We start from the raw sequence: 21,462 nt of genomic DNA, 5'->3' as shown, positions 1-21,462 counted from the left end.
ACAGAGAGTACTAGGCTGAGCAATGTTCAGACACAACACAGTACTTCTGTGGAACATCACTGCATAATCTTACAATAAAAACTCCGCACACACAGCTCTTAGAATAGCAAAAGAGCAAAACTGACCACGGTCCCCTGTGAAGAAATGAAATGGAAATCTTGTAGGACGGAAAAGTCAGACACTTGGGCTCGGGTCCCCCACTGCCCACCCAGGGGGCCCAGTGCATCTCCGCAGGGGCAGGGGGACCAGAGAGGCCGAGGAGCATGGAGTTGGGACCCCGTTTCCCACCACAACACAGGCCTTCGCCCCTGGGTTCCCTGCGGCCTTCTGATAACTCCTCCCCTTTACCTTTGGCCTGGAAGTGAGGGGGAAGCGTCACAGGGATTACCTGACAGCCACAATCTTCCTACTGAACTCAAGTGCTAAATTCAGAATAAGGGGTTTACAAAGGCTGTGAGGCGGCACCACAGGAACCCAGGGCCTCCGGTTAAAGACCCCGAAAGACATCAAGTCCAGTCCGCTGTTTAGCCATCAAGGCCAGTCTACCGGGCCACTTTTGAAAAGGAGACTTGACCTTAATGCCAATTTAATCTCACGGGGAGACACTGCATCACCACCAAGGCTCCTGAGAAGTCTGGGGGGTCAACATCCTTACCTTGAATGTTGACAGTGTTAGGAGAGCAGCTGCGGTTTCCCAGGAACCCCGGGTAGTTGGGGACAGCTGGGTGGACCTGGCTTTGGGGACATTTAGTGGTTTGGAAAGACAATTCTGGCCCCATAGGAGGAATCCTGGCCTCGCACAGTGGCCCCGACATGGTCAGAGCTGGGGTGAGTGGGGCAGGAGGCAGGCAGCCAGGACAGTCCCCAGGGGAAAGTCTGGAGGTGGAACACATGAAACTTTCCTTCTTTCCTCCCACTGCCCCTGCAGGTTGCATGTGGGGCTGGAATTTCCCAGCAGGCTATCAGAGCCCAGCTCTAGAGCAGCCAGAGGGACAGATGCTAACTGTGGGAGGGGTGACCCGATTCCAGGAGCAGCCCTGGGCAGGGCCTGAGGGACTGGAGCACAGGTGCTCAAGTTCCCTAAAATGTTTACCTTTTGAATCCGAACTCAGTCTAGGTTTATGAATCAGGACTTCGAAGGCAGGGTTTCCTTTATCTGGGAAGGGGAGGGGTGGCTCACTGTGGACAATTTCTTCTTTCTTATTTTACAATCTGGAATCTGCTCACTTGCACATCAGGCCCGATCTGATAACTTTTGCACAAAATCAAAAGCCTAAATGATCTTTTCTTAGGAAACCAAACCGAGTGGCTCGCTGATGCACCCCTACGGCACGCGTCCCCATGCATGAACGCAAATGGGGTCCTTTAGGGGTCCCATCAGCCTGAAAGACTTCCGGGTGTCTTGACAAGAGGTGTGGGTGTCCTCAGGAACTCACACTCCGGCGGCGGGTGCCGTTTGTGTCAAATGTGCAGGAAGCAAGAGCAGGTCAGGGGTGGGAACTGCAGCAACTGGTCCGAGAGTGAAGTCAGACGTGGAGGGTGTGCAGGGGTGTGGGTGGGGTCAGGGACGCCCTAGAGGGTGGTGACAGACGAAGGGGGACAACGGCCTGGAAGCTGCAGGAAAAGGATTTAAAATAACGGGTCACCGCTGGGAAGGTGAGACCTTGGCAGCCGCAGGGAACTGGAAGAGATTGAAAGAAGCCAGGACAAACCTGAGGGGTCCTGGCTCTGCCACCGTTGGTGCATGTCCAATGGTCACGCCACCTGTACGGACCTTGATTTCTAGTAAAGGACTGAAGTCGAGGGTCACCGAGGCTCTTTTCAGCTGGACAAGGCTCTCTCATTTAGGAGGGAATCCTGACAAGAAAACAAACAAGAACTTGGGGTGGTGAATCCTCTTTGCACCTCACCCTGTGATCCCAACAGCGGGCTCTCTCTGCTCCCCATCCTCTGAGAGAGAAGCAGTGAAAAGTCTCGAGTGAGAATTTTGCCTCTGGTTTGATTTCGCTTCACTAGGCACTCTCTGGAGGTGAGAAGGAACTCAGGAGATGGTGTATTTCTGGATACGGTCGCTCTTTTTTGCACTGGAAGCCCAGAGGGTGGGTTTAGATTTGCTGCAGAGGTCATACACAAATCCGCACTCTTTGGCCCTCTAGTCATGCCCTGCCAGTGACCGTGGTCAAGGACGTCCCATCACTGTCAACTGTCCTTACACCTGAGATGGGGACACTCGGATCAAGTCAGGGCCTGTGCTTGGGACCAGCTAGGCTCCCAGAAACTCACCTCAGCCCCATTCTGAGCAGCCTGACAGCCCCAACAAGCCTCAGAATGGGGCCTCACAGGGCCAGTCCTACTTAAAGGAATCAAAGGACTCCTCTCGCTTCAAAGAAAGCACCCAAATCTTCTGAAGAAAGATGAGCAGTCTGATAAAAAAAACATTTTTTTTTTGTTTGGATCGTAAAGAATAGTACAGACTAGAACAAAGTTTTATTTAGGTAAGTCTAACAAAGAAACACCAAAAAGTAAAACACATTAAAAACTTTATTGTAAGTACCACACATGTCTAAATTTGCATCAGTTTGCAACCCTTCTGCTAGCTTTGCAGAACACAATAGTTGCAAGTTTCCTTAAATCTTGCTTTAGATCTTTTCAGGCTCATCTGCTCCGGCCACCCCCTCCTCCCCAGGGTGGGGTCAGTCTACCCTGCCTCAGGCTGATATCCGATCACCCCAGGGCCAGGCGGAACCTGCCTCCAGAGGGGCTGGCCCTGCAGCTAGGACGCCCCGTACTGCTCCAGTGAGCCCACTCTCCTCTCTGTCCCATTTTTACTCCTAGCCTGAGTGGCTAACTGTGCATATTCTAAGCAAAATTAACTCCAGTTAAGTTTCATGGAGTATTCCAGAACCTCGAATCGGTACCTGATTATTATTTTTTAATGGAAGCAGGGAGTAGTTGGGAAAAATCCCCTAGACTGGAGCGGGCTGGAACAGGTGGAAGAGGGTTCAGTTCCCCGTCTCTCCTTCATTGGCCGGGTCTGGCCAACTCTGCGTGTGGCAGATATGAACTGCTCATCCCTAGGGAGTGGGGACCCTGAACTGCCACCCGGGTTTGAAAGCAAATTTGAGGGGGGAAAAAAAAAGCAATGAAAAAAGTCCATAAAGAAAATTTGACAGGTTCTTTCTGAGTACCAGTCCCCTTTCCGGCGCGTATGATCAGATATAATGTAGGAAGATGCATTATAGTAAAAAGAATATGACAAGAGCAGTAATTTCCCATCTGGAGTGCTGTTCAACTGCTTGCAGAAATCTGTAATTTTAATGCATTTTAAACACATTAGGAATGGGAGATGAATTCTCCAAACCAAGGAAAATACTCCATAAAAAAATAAAGATAGAAAATACATGCTTCCTTCGTGGCAAACTTATCTTGGATACTTAATGGTAATCTTGGGATTAAGGGAGGGAGCAGCGGGGACCACCCTTTGCTCAGGAGGACAGGGAGGACATCTCGCCAGAGAGTGCCAGGTCCTGGGGCTGAGCCGGTAGCAGGACGGCACTGCTGTGGTCAGCAGCCCACCGGCCCCTGTGCTGTCCGCTGGGACCGTCAGTGCTGCAGCAGGAAGTTGGTGGCCACGTTAAGGTCATTATTTGAAGCTCTCAGGGCTTCCAAAGCGTCACCTCTGGAAAATCCCATCTCCATGAGCCGGGCAACCTGAAAACAGAAACAAAGCCAGAAAAGCCTGATGAGGCTGACGACACTGCCACTGACCCACCAGCCCCCAAATGTTCCTCGTGTGCGTTCTGTAGGACAGATTAAACAGCAACAACAACACAACCGGTTTTCATTTTAGTGTGGAATCTGATGCTTATAAAATTACAACCGGCTCACCTTTCACGATGCTCACTATATACAGCCGATAAATACGCGTTTCCTCACTGAGTCCTCACTTTAGAGACGAGGAAGGGGGCTTCTGAGGGTCAGTGACCTGCCAGGGGGCGGCCGAGCTGTGGCGCGGGGCCTGGGAAGCAGGTCTGCACCAGCCACACTCCTTCGGGTCGAAGTTGACTCCCGAGGAAGAGCTTATCCAAGCTGCAGGCGTCCTGAGGCTGGCGGGCTCCGAGGGTACACGCGCCTTTGCGTTCCTGTTGGCTCAGGCAGAGCACGGCCTTGGGGAGCCCGCCCCCAGCCCCACCCCCGGCGTCTCACGGCAGGTGCAGCGTCCCCGGAGTCCCCGCCGGCCTGCGGGCAGCAGCTGCGCAGAGGGGGCGAAGCCCGGGCAGAACAGCGTGGAGGAGGCAGCTAAAGCCACGGCGGCAGGGAGGTCGAGGCCTCCATCTTTAAGACCACAAATCCCGAGTCTGTGAACGTAGAGGTTTCCTGTACTTTTACATACAGGCAGTCTCCAAGGTCAAAACAGGCAGTGTTACTACAGTGTATTCGTAACCTGTTTTCCCACTTTAAAATGTATTATAAAAACATTTATGACCCTGGACTAGCCGCAGGTGGTGGTGTTTTATGTTTTTACTTATTTTGAAATATACTACATTTGCAATAATACATAGTGAAAAGTGATACTCTTACAAATGTTGAGATTTCCAGGAGGTGTGAGTTGACAAGGGGCTGGGGACTTAGTCACCACTTCTAACCTTCCTTCCGGTAGAACGCGATGCCCTGGGGCTCCCCAGTGGTCAGAGCCCCGCTGCCTCTCCTTCCCCCCAGCTGAGGGGGGTGTGCGCGGGAGAGCGAGGGCAGGTGGGTCAAGCGGGTGGCCGCAGGGGTGACCGAGACCCCAGACTCCTCGTCCCTCAGGGGGCCTTAGGGAGAGGCTAACGGGTTGGGAGGAGACTCGGCCCACTTTTCAGAAGCTGGGGTTCTAGCTGGTGTTTTTTGAAACTGACGCTCTGATCCCTCATCAGTGGATCGTTGAGACTAGGATTAAAAAAAAGCACACAGCGAGGGTCCTCCCTCCAAGGAACCTCATTCCAGTTCTCCACCTCCACACACGCCTCCTAAGGGCCGGCCTGGGGGAGGAGACCGCCGACTTCCAGCTCAGCTTCCGGGGGTAATGGACCGACTGACTGCTGGCGTGGGCAGAACGGCAGGGATCCTTGCGGTTCCATCTCCAGCTCTGGGAAAAAGTGGCCCTTTCGGGAGTCTCAGGAACACTTCTTCACGCACTGGCCGGGATGCAAAGCTCTTCCTCAAGGGAGCCGAATCTGAGTCTAACTAGTTAGCGCCCGTGGGACTTCAAAGGCCCTAATTTGTCTTTTGAAGCCACAGGAAACAGCCCCATTCCCTTCTCTGCACGAGGCGCTCGAGTGGCCTCCCCACCTCTGCAGGCGCGCAGCTCCTGGTCCGTCCCAGGCTGTGTGGCTCCGTGTCTCCCACCTTTGCTGCCGGTGTGTCCTCTGCTGGGAGGCTCTCCCCTTTGCCCTTGGCCTGGTTAACTCGTCTTTATCCACTGATCTCGCGGCCTGTGGCCCTTTCCCACGTTTCCCAGCCGAGGAGAAACCCAGAGTAGGGGTCTCGTGGTCCTACTGACCGCTGTCCTGTGCTCCTCCCAGCTGTGACTTAGGGCCGACAGTTTCTCCTTACCACCATACTGTAAGGGCCCTGGCTGCCTTCGTTCATCCCTGTGTTTCAGAATCCAGCACTTTCCAGCCTGCCCCTCCCCTTCCAGCGCTCGTCCATTTGTGCTGTTACAGAATATGGTACTGCTGGCGTGGTCTGCCCAGGGCAGAGGGCGGCTAGACGGTGCCACCCCAGCCCTTGGCACAGTGGGTGTGCGTGCACGTGTGTGCGTGTACACATGTCCCGAGTGTGTAGCTACAGCATCCTGGGGTGGTGAGTTAGCAGGCCTGCTATAAACCCTGAGTGAAATGCGCTCAAGCTGGGCCTCCGAGTACGTTTGTATCTGTTCTTCCAGGGACTGGGAGCATCTCTGTCGAACTTCCTCTGATCGTTTTCTAGCCAACCAAAACTACTGTCAGCTTAAATTCTGTTGTTTCCTGTGCTAGCTCCCTCAAACTCTATCATCCCCACATCTGATTAGCACACTTGCTAAGCTCGACAACTCACGTCACTCAAGTTAAAATGCCAAGCATTCGAGGGCAAGGGCAGGGCCCAGCACTCACCAGCCCTCCCCTTTCCATCCAACGGCTCATCAACAGGTTTCTTGAATTTTAACCAGTTTCAAACTTCGTATTATTATCTGTCGCAATGTCACTACCCTCTCTCCCAACGCGGCAAGAAGTGCACATGTCTTGGTGGCATCCTGTGTCAACAGGATCAGTTTGGTGCCTTCAGACCACAAGGCTCTTTACCTCTCACAAGTGTCTCCTCGATCATCTATTTCAGGCTTCTGCCACACGTGACGCATGAGTTTTGCCGTTCAATGATCAGAATCCACACTCTTGCCTTTCCTTGGGGTCATTTCACACTGAGTGGCACTCGGGGACCCGCTGGATGTGCGTCAACAGGGAGAGACCACCTCACTGGTCTGGGTACTGTGGCCAGGCTATTGCATACACTCCTGGACGGAAATGACCTTTTACGATGTTTATTCCAGTCACTTCCGGTTAAGGACCATTATCTTTAGTGGAGTGAACGTGGCCAGTGAGGGGGTGGGCAGCTCTGCCTGCCTTGTCTCTGTCACCCACGGACATGATGCCACGGGCCAACGATGTGGCCGCTCTCAGTGACGGTGAACAGTGTGGCAAATGCTACACTCGCTGTCACCTCTGTCACCTCTAGTACTTCAAGCATAGCTAACGCCTGGCTGCTCCTTTGCACCCAGCCGAGAGGAGCAAATCCACCTGTATGGCAATTCACGATTCATAGCCTGGAGCTGATGCTGTGTGAGCCTCGCCCCGGCGCTGGTACCGGGCGGGGCTGCTGGCCACAGCTTCCAACTGTACTGGAGTTCTCTCTCCACCGACTCCTGAGTCTGGTCCGAAATCCAGGAGATTCTGAGCACAGGTTGCTGCACACACAGAGCAGAGCAGCCGTGGCACTGCGGCCCCGAGGGAAAAGCTCTGGCCGGGCCACACCCGAGGAGCTGATGTCTGGTGTGAGGAGAAACGCGTTCTCTGCACACAAGGCTTCCTCCGGGTTCATTCTCTCTTCAGAAACACAACCACACGTGCCGTCACTGGCTTTGGCAGCTGAGCTGGGTTTTTCTCAGGTCTCCGCTGAAAAGGATGTTTGCTGTCCTGTGCAGGCAGTGGCTGAGTGGCCATCGCAGCCCTTTGCCTAAAGCTGGCTTTGGAACCTTTTGCATTTCTTCAGGGGTGAGAAGACGAGTGTGATCAGAGGATTTTCACTGCTGGGGACCCGGTACTTTGACCAGATGAGAAAGCTCACAAAGTAGAAACAGTGTTAACGCTATTTAAAAACTGAACAAGCACAGGAAGAAAGGGCATCTGTAAGTTTCCTTTAGTGTCCAAAACTGTAAACATCTACAGAAAATGAAATGGCACGCTCGGGCGTGGGTATGAGGATAACAGTCAGAAAACCAGAAGAAGGACAGAGAGAGGGGTTCCGACGGTGTGTCCTTGCTGCCCCGTCATTCTGCAGAGGACAGCGCTGGCTGGGGCGGCCGCAGCCAGGCAGGGGGCTGTGCCTCCCTCCCACTGCTGCCCTTCCTCGGGGGCTCAGCAGCGCACGGCCAGGACGGTAAGGGCCGCAGCAGACAGCTGCAGCCCCCGTGGTGGACACCGAGAATCACCGCCGTGGTCCTCCGTGGTTGGAACTTGTGCCCCTACTACCTCAAGGTAATTCTTACTCAAGAAAATGAATAAAAGCCCACTTTAACACTCTGCTACTCTTCGACACAAGTGAAGTAGGACATTCATTCCAATGAGATTTATAGCAATTCCTCTCAGTTTGAAACACTCCTTTGCTTGTTTTGTTCAAAGAAGACTGTGGTTTTCTTTAACTTCCCTTTAGCTAAGGGTGTCAGAAACAAATCGTTTTTGGGGTTCTTACTTCCCCAATTCTGACTCTTGCAGAGAACAACGCCCACCTGAAAGGTAGTCCCGACCAGGCCCCTGTGGGCTGCCCATGGTGGCTGGCCGCTTCCCAGGCCATGTGCGCACCCTGCCGGGAGGAGTGACCCCAGAGAGGCCCTGGGAGGTAGGCTTGCCCTTCCCTGCCCTCATTATAGCTGTCATTTGTCACCAGTCAGGGCAAGCTCAATGCCAGAGCCCTGTGGGTCAGTGCCACCCTCATTCCCTATCAGCTGACCCCCTCTCTCCTCCTTGGAACTGCTGAACCCCTGTGATCCCACGGTTGGCTGAGTGGACTGGACCTGCTTATCTTACGCTCCCACCTGGCTGCAGGTGGCTCAGCGGCCCCTCATCTTTGTACTCTCCTGCTTGCTTCAGGGTTTAGTCCTGAGAAGGCCCTGGCTACAGGCTGGGGGGGCTCGTTTGCTTGCATCTTTCAGGACTCAGCAGAATTAGGCACCCCCGAAAGTTGGTTTATTTGACTGCCACTCAATATTTCATTCTAATGGAGAACATGTTCTAACACTAGCACTAGAGATTAGAGGTGGAAAGGTCTGATGAAGGACCACCCTCTAACACATTTTTAAGTGAAAAAAATTGTTCTTTTGAAAAAGAAGCCCTCCAACCACACCTTCACGTTCAGCCCTGCTCTAACCGCCACTGGGGCACCTGCTGTGTGTCAGGCTCTGTGTCAGGAGGGAAACGCGGAAGAGATGCTACTGGCCTTCATGGAGCTCACCGTCCGCCAGGGAACCAGATGACATGGGCGTCTCTGTACCAACACCCAACTCACTGTGGTCCAGATACTCAGAGCAGAAGCACTAAGTTTTCATAAGGTGAGCATTTTGGAGTTTAGACAGGTTTCTCAGAGGCAGTGGTGAGGACTCCAGAGATGAGGAGAGAGACTCACCGAGATTCAGATTCTCTCATACTGAATACATTTCACTACTTATCCGCTATGACTGCGAGGGTCTGTGTGCCATCTCTCTTGGGCCGACGGATATTTCAGAGGACATGAATGGAATCCACACGACGGGTCTCACGTATTATAAACGTACAAAGTGGTACCATATCTCGAGTGGGCAAGAGTCTCATAAGCACCTGCACTGTAACATGTTCCCTGGGCAGGGACGGAAGACATTGCATACGTGGTTATGAGCATAACATGCCCCTTCTTTTACATTGAGTCCATCCTCCAGGGAAATCCAACACTGGGATTCCCTGTTTAAAATCCTGTATTGTTCCTTAATGCCTACAGCACGGAAGCAGAGGTCCATGCCCCGCTGAGGACCACTGGGAAGCCTCCCTACTTCTTCCCCACGTGAAGCCCCTGCCCCGGCAGTCACTCTCCGCTCCAGCCTCACCCACCTGTGCTTCCCCAGATCTGATGTGCTTTTCACCAGGCCACATCTTTACAAAGAGCACTGCCCCCCGCCCTCCCACACTGGCAATCCTTCAGCAGCATCGGAAGATTTGCTTACAGTTGGCAAGAGCTGCCCCTGAGCCAGGCTCCACACTGGGCTCTGCATCACGTGCAGGCAGGAATTGCTTGCCTTACCTATCTCCGTAGTTCAAGAACCTAGCCCAGTAGTTAGACTGGGCAGAGCGGACAGCTGATAACTGCTGGCTGACTACAAGGAAGGAAAGACGTGGCTGGAAGCGAGGAAGTCAACATCTGTGAAGTCCATGTCTGTCCTCCCTTCGTTAAGTGCCAGCATTGGCTCAGTTAGTCCTGTTTAACTTCCTGGTCCGATTTCACCTGTGCGTCCCATTAAGCATAAACCGAAGGGACACCTTCTAAGCTTGGGGAGGGCTTAAGAGAGACAAACTTGGGAAGCTTTTTTCCCTTTTGATTTAAAACAAAAAAAAATGAGGCCAATATGACAAAATTTCATTATTTGTTAATTTTGCGTATGGGTGTAATATGAAAATCCTTGGTTAAGAAGAAAAAGATAAAAAGAGACAGAAACGCAGTAATGCATACACTTATTTTTAAGATACTAGTAGGGTTTGGGGTGGCATCTGCAAGGGGTGATGAACTGGCAAAGGTGATTGTTGAAAAATAGTAGGAGTGGATCGTGAAGAAAAAAAATCCAGAAACTTAATAGCAATAGTAGAAAAGGTGGCAAACATTTCTATGGCCGTATGTTAGATTCTTACTAGACTTAATGGGGGATGCACATTCTTTCTTATAATATTCTTTGTTTTCAAAATAGATGGACTACATTTCCTATCTTTAATAACTCTCACTAAAATTCCTGAAGTATTTGCTCACATCAGAAAAAACTCAAATAATCATTTCTCTTTTCCTTGGTTTAGAAAATTACTAAGTTTCTTAAATGCATTTAAATCACATGACTGATGTTTAAATAAAGTACAGCACATCTAATTGAAAAATTAAGCATAAAAAGGTTTTGTTAATTCAAACTATCTTAATGTTACTAACAAATAATTTTTTAAAAAAATAAATTTATTTATTTAAGTATTTTTGCCCGCATTGGGTCCTCGTCGCCGCGCGTGGGCTTTCTCCAGTTGCCATGAGCGGGGGTCACCCCTTGTCGTGGTGCACGGGGCCTCTCCCTGGGGGGGCCCCTCCCACCGTGGAGTATGGGCTCCAGAGCGCAGCCTCAGCAGTTGTGGCAGATGGGCCCAGCTGCTCTATGGTACGTGGGATCCTCCCGGACCAGGGCCCGAACCCGTGTCCCCTGCATTGGCAGGCGGATTCCCAACCACTGTGCCACCAGGGAAGCCCCAAATAATATTTTAGACAGTGTCTAGCCTCCAACTGACCAAGAGACTATATGTAACTATACACTTGTAAACGTTACTGTAAATGTCTTGAGCTAAGAACAACATCCTTCTTCTCTTTTACAGTCTCTTGAGCACCTACCACAAAAACTACTGAGGGTCTACAGAGATAATGTTGAGGGGGACCTCCGTGTCTTAATGCGGGGCAGTCTGTAAGGCCATTTCGGGATAATCAAGAAATAGAAAAGACAAGATCTAGAAAAGTCAATGAATAAGGAAGCATGTTAAAAACAACCTCTCACGTATTTACATCTTTTCATAACAGAGCCAAGAAGTAAATGATATTTAGAACTGATACCGACATCGTGTTAACCTCGCTCTCGTCATTCTGGGAGGATCAAGGAGAATGATTCATTAAAAAAAAAAACAACCCTAAAGACTTCAGTTACACACATTCACCTTGTTATCATTTTTTGACAGTTTTTTTCCCACAAGTGTCAAAACTAAGAACTATTTCACCTTTAAATACTTTCTATCATCAACGGCTGCTCTGTTGTGAGGGATGTGACCTGGGTTCTATCAAGGAAACAGTAATATAACAGAACTTTCTTTTCACATGAATTTGAGAGTATTAGTTTATTTTTTAATCTGTTATTATAAATGCCTTACAAATGCTGAGTTACTCAGCTTTATTTTCTAATTGTGGGGCTAACAGTTTTTTGGAAATTCACTAATGGAGGTGGAAGAGAACTATAGGCTCCTTAATCCATCTCTCAACCCTAACGAGCTGCTCAAAGGATGAGTCTGAGCTGAGAAGCTAAGGGTGAGGGGTTGGGTCAGCTCGTCAGGCATATTCCATTGGTTTCTCTCACTTGTGGTGGCCTAACCCAGAGGTGCCAGTGGGGGCCCTGCCCAGAAGCCCCTCCTGAGTTCCAGAAAAAGTCAGGATACATACAGCTTTGCCACAGAGACCGAGTGCCTTGGGTCGGACTGGCTTTTGTTGGCTCTGGGAACAGGGGATGGGGAAAGTGCGTGGGGTGACTCGCTATGAAACACTGACCTTGATTTGCTTTTATGAGAAGAAAGCAACATTTGCAGTATGAAATTTAAAAGGGTTGTTACTGAGGTGCTCTCAACCTACTAGCTTAGGTTTTCAGAACCTTTCCAGTGTGAAATAATTACAAACTTCTAGAAAAATTTCAAGAAGAGCACAAAGAACCCAATTACTCTTCATCCACATTCACCAATTATTACTTTGCCACAGTTGCTTTCTGTCTACACACACACACACACACACACACACACACACACACACACACACACTCTCTCCCATTTATTTTTCCTGAGCCACCTGAGATTAAGCTGCATACATCCTGTCCCTTTAGATCATCCTATTTCCTCGTTTCCTCTAATCTACAATACATACAATATAATTTCAGAATTGCTGTACTCATACCACCATGAAAGATAAACCCATGAAGAGTTTGAGGTTTGCAGTTTTCTTTTTTCTAAGAGGGCATATTATGTTCAAAAGTTACCGAAATTAATTTTCCCTCTCCCTTTTGATTATATTATTCACTTAAGATACAGCTGGAACATTTATTTCAGTTTCTTTTTAGCTTTATGATTGTCCCCATTGCTGAGTTGCTTTTTCAGTATGTAAAACATTAACTTGGTTCCTAAGTGAAAACCATACAAACAGAGAAGCTCCCTGTCCTTCTGCCTCCTTCTCTCCCAGCCTGCGTAGTGAACCAACTTCAGTAAACATGAAATATCACAGATTTAAAAATAAGCGATCACAATGCATTTTTTTTCAAATTATGCCTTCCTCAAACTCATAAGAACCACAGTAGCCAATAAAGGGCCCAAGTATCTATCACTGGTTTACCTGATACCAAAATCTTTGTACTTATATGCTTGATTTCTTTCAAGTCTCGTTCACCAAAACTGCTTGGCGTGTGAAGCATGGGTTTAGGGTAAGTACCAGGTGTTACTGATTACCTGCTCCTCCGAAACCTCTAGAGGAGGGGACGCTTGTTGCTCAGACTGCCGACCATCCTGATAGTTTACGTTTCGTCGCTGACGTAGAGGAGGGAAAAGACGGTTCCAGTTGATCATTCCTCCCTAAAAAGAGATCAATGCACAGCGATCAGACAGGGGAGGAGCAGAAACATGGTAACGCACTAAAGAGCTTTCTCCTGCAATGCAGTCACAGCTGCAGACTGGAAATAAAATGTCCGATGGACCTGCTGTGTGCAAGCTGAATCAACAGGCTAAAACCGGCAGCCTGCAGTAGGTGCACAGAGAGCAAAGGTAGCAGGTACTGCCAGGGATTTGTGCAATTTGACTCCAGAAGGCAGTGGAAGACACATGCAGTCACTCCTAACCTCAGCCCCGTGGTGTCCCCACCGACACTGTCCCAACTCCGCTGGACTCGGGAAGACGCGAGTGGAGGCTAATTCAGGGCTGGCAACCAGAAACCTGGAGCTTTCTTCAGCAGCTCTTTAAGATGGTGCTCCCCCTTTCTCCTCCAGCTCCTCTTCTCCCTGTTCTTGTTCTTTTTTAAAATTTGAGTAAATTCTGAGCAAGATCCACAGAGAGAGACTGCAGGTGGAGATAAAACCCAGGTTGGGGGACAGGCTCGGGAATGTGAAGGTAAACCTTACACACAGGGCCAAGAGGTTCACACCTGTCCTCTGCGTGGCTTTATGGATAACTTCACATTGGTGGCGATGTCATTTCTTGCCTTTTCTATGTCATCAATGAAAAAAAGCCACTATGTGGCTAGACAGGCAGCCTCCTCCACCGCATGCACTGCTTTTTAAAAGCACTGCACGATGCTTTTAAAAACTTCACTTTCTTACCTGTATGCCGCCTTTTAAATTTATCAACTTAAATCTGTTTCTGGACGTCTTCTAGTTCTGGAAGATTTAGAGACTAAGAAAACCTCAAATTTTTCCTATTATAATACAGGAAAATTATAATACCTAAACATGCTAGATAAAATTTTAAAATATTTCATATGCATAGCTGAACATAAAGGGAAGATGGAGGCCCCAAGGTGCCAGAAACAAGCTCTGGAAAACCAGGGCAGTAAAGAAGAGAGGATATGGTGCGAGGGGGAGCACATCCTGCTAGTCCAGAGCTACTTGGGTTTTTTTTTTTTTTTTTTTGCGGTATGCGGGCCTCTCACTGTTGTGGCCTCTCCCGCTGCGGAGCACAGGCTCTGGACACGCAGGCTCAGCGGCCATGGCTCACGGGCCCAGCCGCTCCGCGGCATGTGGGATCCTCCCGGACCGGGGCACGAACCCCGTGTCCCCTGCATCGGCAGGCGGACTCTCAACCACTGCGCCACCAGGGAAGCCCGCTACTTGGGTTTTATCACCTATTTGGGTTCAGGAGAGGAGGCCTTGGGTCTGAAAGAGGCAGTGACTTTAAGCTCATTACCTCCTTAAAGGCACAACCTCAAATGGCAGCACCCCCAGTGAGAGAGGATGAGAAAAAAACCAACCAAAGAGCAGATTTTCCTGAGGGAGGGAGCAGAAGTCTCGGTCTGCCTGAGAGGTGAGAACTGCAGGGAAATTTGGGGTTCAAGTTACACCACATATCTGCTCTAAGAACCCATCGAAAAGTACATAAAATTCGTTCTGGGATTGGAGATGGATACACCCAAGGAGCCAAGCAGAGGCAAATCTAAAGTTATTCTGGAGAGACACTCTCTCATCCTGGAATTGGATGAATTAGATGGGATTCACAGATACAGCTCCAGTGGGGGAAGACTCGGACCCCAAACTACAAAACCCATGAGGAAAACACCCATCATGAGCAGGAGTCAGTGTGTACAATAAATAGGAGGATTAGACCCCCAAGGACGCAAATTTACAACATTCTGAGAAAAACTATAAAATTAGAAGTTTTAAGATGACTGAGATACAGAAGGAGTTAAAAAAAAAGAATAGGACACTATAAAAAAAAGATAGTTTTTTTAAAAAATAGGGAAACTAAAAATAGAGATATTATGCAAAACTGTTCTGGAGAGATACTGGTAGAAATAAATTCAAATATATTAATGATCACACTAAATATACATTGACAAACTCACAAGCTGAAAGGCTGAGACTGTCAGTTTTGAAATCTCTCCCATTCCCCCCAACCCAACAATAGACAAACTGAAAATATAAAGACATAGACAAGTTGATGTAAAGAGATGGAAAAAGAAATATTAAAGCAAACTGATGTTGCTATATTCATGTCAAATAAACAGACCTCAAGGGCAAAAGAGGCATTATTAGGGATAAAACCACTAAAATACATTGATATTATTTATATATAACATTACAGCATCAAAATACAGAAAGTAAAATTTAACAAAATTACAAGTGAAGTGGAAACATCTAGACATATATTTAATTTTTAGCATATACTGATAGATCAAGCAGACAGACAATAACAATATAGAACATAAATAACAAGTTTGTCTAGATGGACATATATAGCCTGCACTCAATTTTTAGAGAATATACATTCTTTTCTGTTATAAGTAAATTATTTATTAAAAAAGTGACAGTGCACTAAGTCCTATATAAAATATCTGCAAATACCAAAACATAAATATTATACAGACTATATTCTCTGACTACAATGCAACTAAAAGTAAATATCAAAATTATAATTAATATAAAACAAACAAAAATGCACATATTTGAGATCAAAAATGAAAAATCATAATGGAAGTTAGAAGACATCTAAAAGTGAATAAAATTGAGACTACTACCAATCAAAGCTTGTGGGATATAATTAAGTAGTTGATGTAATTTTAAAATATTGCACTTAAAGAAAATGAAGACTGAAAATTAAACAGTTAAATACAATTTAAGAAGTTAGAGAAGGTAACAATGGTCTAAAGAAATTGGTAAGAATGAAGTACAGAGCAAATGTTAATAAAGTGGGAAACAGAGACACAACAGAAGGAATCAATGAAAACCCAATGCTGACTGTTGAAAAAGTCAAATAAAATGAATAAACCTGATGCTTAGTGAAATGACAGAGAAAGAAGCACAAATTATATTAGGAATAACACAAGGAACATAATGACAGATATTAAATAAGAATACTTTATTTGTGCTAACAACTTTGATGAAATAGACAATTTTCTAGAAAAATATAACTTGCCAAAACTCAAGAAGGAACAGAAATTGGTAATCAGTTTTTTTTTTTTTTTTTTTCTGTACGCGGGCCTCTCACCGTTGTGTCCTCTCCCGTTGCGGAGCACAGGCTCCAGACGCACAGGCTCAGCGGCCATGGCTCACGGACCCAACCGCTCCGTGGCATGTGGGATCCTCCCGGACCGGGGCATGAACCCCTGTCCCCTGCATCGGCAGGTGGACTCCCAACCACTGTGCCACCAGGGAAGCCCTGGTAATCAGTTTTAAAAATTGTTCAGGAACGTCGACTAAAGCTGCACATACGTGGATGCCTCAGCAAATTCCATTCCTGGGCAACATAAATGCAAACACATGCTCACCAAGGGCAGGGACCAGAACGTTCTCAGCAGTGTTGCTTGTAAACCTCAAAGACTGGAAACTACCCAAATGCCCATTAAGTAGAATGGATACATTATAGTATATTCACATGATGTAGTATTATATAGCAGTTCAAATGAACAAACTACAATTATATGCAACAATATGACTAAATCTCTCAAATAAAATGTTAAATAAAATAAACACCAAAAAGTACATTTGTATGATTACTTTTATATAATGCTAACTTTTCTGTATGTTATACTTCAATAGAAAGTTACAAAAAGAAATAGAAAACCTGATTAGACGTTTAGCCATTAATGTAATTGAAATAATACTTAAAAATCTACCTACCAAAAATCTACAGGTGAAGTCTATGAAAATTCTGAGGGCCTGCCATCTTACACAAGTTGTTCTAGAGAACAGAAAAGAAGAAGAGCTCCCCACCTAATTTTTTGAGGCCATATAACGCTGTTTCCAAAAGTCAGAGAAGGCTATTATGAGAAAGAAGAATTATAAAACAATCTACTTTTCATTTATGGACAGATGCAATAATCCTAAATAAAAGATTAGCAAACTCAATCCAACAATGTTCAAAAAAGATCATCATCTTATCCATTATGATGTACTATATTAGGATTTATCTCAGGAATCTTAGAAAATATAGTAATGTAATTCACACATTAACAGATTAAAGGAGGAAAACCAAATGCTCACATTCAACAGATATAAAAATAATTTAATAAAACTTGATGAAGAGACAAGAATGCCTATTATCACCACTTGCATTCAACATGAGTCACGGCATAATGAGGATGAAACCAACCACTTGTGAAAGAAAATGCAGAAGGATGGAAAGGGAGAAACTGTCATCACACATGATGATTGTCTACCTAGAAAATGAGAACCAATGAGTACAAAATAAAAAAAAAAGTAACATTCCTTGCCTGTGATCACTGAGAAAATATAAGTGCAAAAAATTCCTATTTACAAAGAGAAATAAAAACCATTAGGTACTTAGGAATTAAATCTAACAAAAAATTTGCAAGATCTCTATGAAAAATGGTAAACTTGATTGAAGGATATCAGAAGACCTAAATAAGTGGAAAGACAGCACATTCCTGCCTGGAAGACTCAATACTGTCATCTTTTCACACTCTGCCAATTCCAGGCTGTAGCAGAGACTGCTGGTTGACTTTCAATATCCACATTCCCTTGCCTTTAAAAATAGGACTTTTTTGGGGGGGAGTGACGCACAGTTAGTACATTTCTCAGCTTCCCCCACGAGGACTCAGTTCTGCTATTGGTATGCAAGCAAAAAGGGCACCTGGGACCTCCAGAAGAGATCTCTTTTTATTTCTTTTAAATGAGTTAAATTAAAAAAAAATTATCTACAATGTTGTGTTAATTTCTGCTGTATAGTAAAGTGATTCAGTTACACATATATTCTTTTTCATATTCTTTTCCATTATGGTTTATTACAGGATATTGAATATAGTTCCCTGTGCTCTACAGTAGGACCTTGTTGTTTATCCATTTTATAAAATTAGTTTGCATCCGCTAATCTCAAACTCCCAATCCATCCTTCCCCCACCCCGTTCCAGAAGAGATCTTAAAGGGAGGGATGCACCCTTCCTCATTGTTTCCTCCTCCTTCCTGGAGCCCAGGCGGGCTGAGGACAGGGCAAGAGCCAGAGAAAAGGAGCCTTGGGGTGCAACTTCATGCAGGGGCCCCACCAGCTCGGGGCTATCAACCTCTGACTTCTTTTACACGAGACAAACTTCTGCCTTGTTTAGGTTTCTGTGATTTTGTTTTCTGTCATATGGAGCTAAACCTATTCCTAATGGGTATATATTCAAAATTCACACACACGCGCGCGTGCGTGTGTGTGTGTGCGCTTTGGTTGAACGAGACAACCTCAAGGGTCAAGACTAGACCTGAATATTTTCAAGAAGTATAAGGGAGGGTTTTTTTTTCTACTAGTTATTAGGACTTACTGTTAGACTATAAGAATGAAAGTAGGACGGTATTAGCACATGATAGGTAAACAGGTCAAAGAAACAGGAGAGACAGTCAACAAATCAAAAGTAAACATGGGCACTTGGTATATGATGGAGGAAACATTGTAAGTCAGCAGGAAAAAGACACACCACTTAATGAACAGTACTAGGACAAATGGTTATAGAGATGGAAAAAGAGAGGACCTCCCTGGTGGTCCAGTGGTTGGGACTCTGTACTTCCAATGCAGGGGGCATGGGCTCGATCCCTGATTGGGGAACTAGGATCCCTGGGGAACTAGGATCCCACATGCTGTGCGGCATGGCCAAACAAATAAATTAATTTAAAAAAACAGATAAAATTTGACCTTTACTTCATATCGTATACAAAAACAAATTTATTTTATAATAAACCCCACAGGGACTTCCCCAGCGGTCCAGTGGCTACGACTCCGTTCTTCCAATGCAGGGGGTGTGGGTTCGATCCCTGGTCGGGGAACTAAGATCCCACACGCCGGGTCGTGCAGCCAAAAAATAAACAACAACATCAATGTGATTAAACCAGCCAAGATGACTAAATATAAAAATAAAATAAAATAAACCCCATAGATTAAAGATTTAAATCTGGAAAGCTAAACTGTTAAAAATTTTAGAAGAAATAAGAGGCATTCTTTATGTTGCTGGGATAGGAAAGGATTTCTAAAACAAAAATATAAAGGATCAATCATAAAAAAGGATTGCTAACAATTACTACAAACAAGAACTTTTGTATGATTAAAAAAAATAAAGCTAGAAGGCAAAGTACAGATTAAGAGAAAATGTTTGTAACATATAACTGACAAAACAGTATCCAGAATATGTAAAGAATCAATGAGAAAAAATAAATAATACAAGAGAAAAGCGGACGTATATGAATAAATGTATATGAATAAACAATTTACAGAAGAGGAAACCCTGAGTCAATAAACATAAGAAAAGATGTTCAACCCCACTAGCATTAGGAAATGCAAATTAAAACAGCAATAAGTCATTTCATACCTGTAAGACTGGCAAAAATAAAACGTCTAACAATACCAAGGATACGGATGATGTGAAGGAAATAGGAACTCCATATATTGTTGATGAGAGTTTAAATGGGCACAAACATTTTAGAGGACAATGTGTCAAGATCTAGTAAAACTGAGGATGTTCTGATCTAGGAATTTCATCTCCAGGGAGCTATGAGTGCCTAATGGGGCATTTATGAGGATATTCTGTGAAGCACTGATTATAATATTAAGTAAGCAAATGTAAAAAATTCAACTGTCCCTAAAGAGGGAAATAAATTATCAAGTGGTTCAATTATATATGTGCAGCTAGAATAAATGAACTAGATCTAATGGATAAATCTCAAAAATACAATGAACAAAGAAAGTTGTATAAGAATATGGATATACAATACCATTTACATAAATTAAAATATATTTAGAATAGTATACTATTTAAACTATTTTACGGATAGTTTACATATACACAGTTTACATATACATACAGCAATTAGTGGTGATTCTGCTTCCCAGGGGATATTTGGCAATGTCTGGAGGCATTTTTGGTTGTCTTGGGTTGGGGGTGGGAGGTTGGGGACATGATGGTGGTGCTGTTGGTATTCAGCGAGTAGAGGCCAGGGATGCTGCTAAACATCCTATAAGGCACAGGACAGACCCCGCGACAAAGGATGGCCTGGACCAAAATGCCCACAGTGTCCAGGCTGAGAAGCCTTGATATATACTCACAGGTGGTGAAGATACAAACACGCACCGGCAGTGGATACCATACAAAAGCATCAGACACGACACAACTGCTATGGAACGCTGGGAAGAGGAATGAAACTTTGGCTGATTCTGTAACATTTTATTCTTCAAAGGAGAGTGAAAGAGTAGGCAAAACAAAACAAAACTAAACCTCAAGCTGTGATAGTAAAAAAGTGCTTAAAAAGCAGAAAGTTACAGGAGCTCTAGGTTCTGGGATGTTTTGACACTAATCTGCTCTTTCTGTAGGTTCAGCCTGAGTCTCTGCAAACAGGAAACGCTTCCTTCACTTTGTCTTCTTCAAAAGCAATAACCACATATTCAAAAGAGGAAGAAGGAAACAGCTTGCATTTTGAACAGCCATTTTATGTTATTAGTTGTAAGGAGATCTTCAAATGAAGTAAAATTTCTTGTGAAAATTAATAAACAACTAACTTTCCAACTGAGAGCAGTAAACGTTTGTTAACGGTTCATCAAGTGGAAGTCACATGGAGTAGAACTCCACCTCTAAAGGCCTTGGCGGGTTTCTGAAGGGACGATCAGGTCAGGCAGTGTCTATACCGAGAAGCCTGGTCAGAAGAGCCCCCCAGGGTCCTCTGGGGGCACTTGCAGCTCCCACGGGAGAGAGGAGCAAGGTGCACGTTCTGGTCCTTGCTCCCATGGAGCTCCTGATCTCCTCGGGGAAGGCATGACATCCAGAAAGGGAAAAGCCAGAAGCAGGCAAGATGGTCTGTAACCAGGAAGGAAGCCACGAGGCATCAGTTAAAGGGCACGGCCAAAGCTCGGGGGTAGAACTACAAAGAGGATGGGGGCTTAGCAGAGTTTTAGAGGATGAGGATGATTTCAACAATGGAGAGGAGAACCAGGCATTTTTTTCAGCCTGTTCAAAGACAGGGGACTGAGAATGGGTTTATTCCTACTTCAAGGGCCAAAGCAACGCTAAGGAGAAATAACAGAGGAACGAAAAATAGAGGATGCTGAGTGACCGAGAGCAGTCTCCAGTGCCAAAATACCTGGGTTCAAATCCCAGCTCTGCCACTTATTATGTGAACTTAGGCTTCAGTTCTTTTTTTTTTAAACTTCTCTGAACCTCAGTTTTCTCATCTGTATTATGGGAATAATAACTACGTTCACCTCATAAGGATATGAGAAATAAATGAGTTAATATATGTAAAGCATTTAAAACAGAGCTTGAAAACTTCTAAAACCTTATTACATACACATTAGCTATTATGACTATCCAATATTTGCATTGTATCTTACAGTGGTATTTCTTGTCTTCCCAGCTAGCCTATAGCACCCTGGAGAGCTGCATTGGGGGTAAGATTTGCATGAAACTCCCCAGGTGGCCGGCACAGCTCTCAGCTCAGTGCAGCCTGAGCTGAATCCCCAGCAAAGAATG

General features: G+C 45.8%; 1 protein-coding gene across 2 annotated transcripts in view; it reads right to left on the bottom strand.

The window, feature by feature from the left end:
• Nucleotides 1-2,523: 2,523 nt before the first annotated feature.
• Nucleotides 2,524-21,462, bottom strand: part of UBAC2 (UBA domain containing 2) — a 152,949-nt gene continuing 134,010 nt past the window's right edge. For both annotated transcript variants that reach the window (XM_060128659.1, XM_060128660.1), the window contains 2 exons: nt 12,756-12,878; nt 2,524-3,711 (listed from right to left, as the gene is read on the bottom strand). In XM_060128659.1, coding sequence (XP_059984642.1) covers nt 3,604-3,711; nt 12,756-12,878 — 231 coding nt within the window. In that variant the 3' untranslated portion in view covers nt 2,524-3,603. The remainder of the gene's footprint in view (nt 3,712-12,755; nt 12,879-21,462) is intronic.

Source organism: Lagenorhynchus albirostris, chromosome 18 (genome assembly GCF_949774975.1).
Source record: "Lagenorhynchus albirostris chromosome 18, mLagAlb1.1, whole genome shotgun sequence".
Taxonomy (NCBI): domain Eukaryota; kingdom Metazoa; phylum Chordata; class Mammalia; order Artiodactyla; family Delphinidae; genus Lagenorhynchus; species Lagenorhynchus albirostris.
This window is presented reverse-complemented; position numbering and strand designations above follow the sequence as displayed.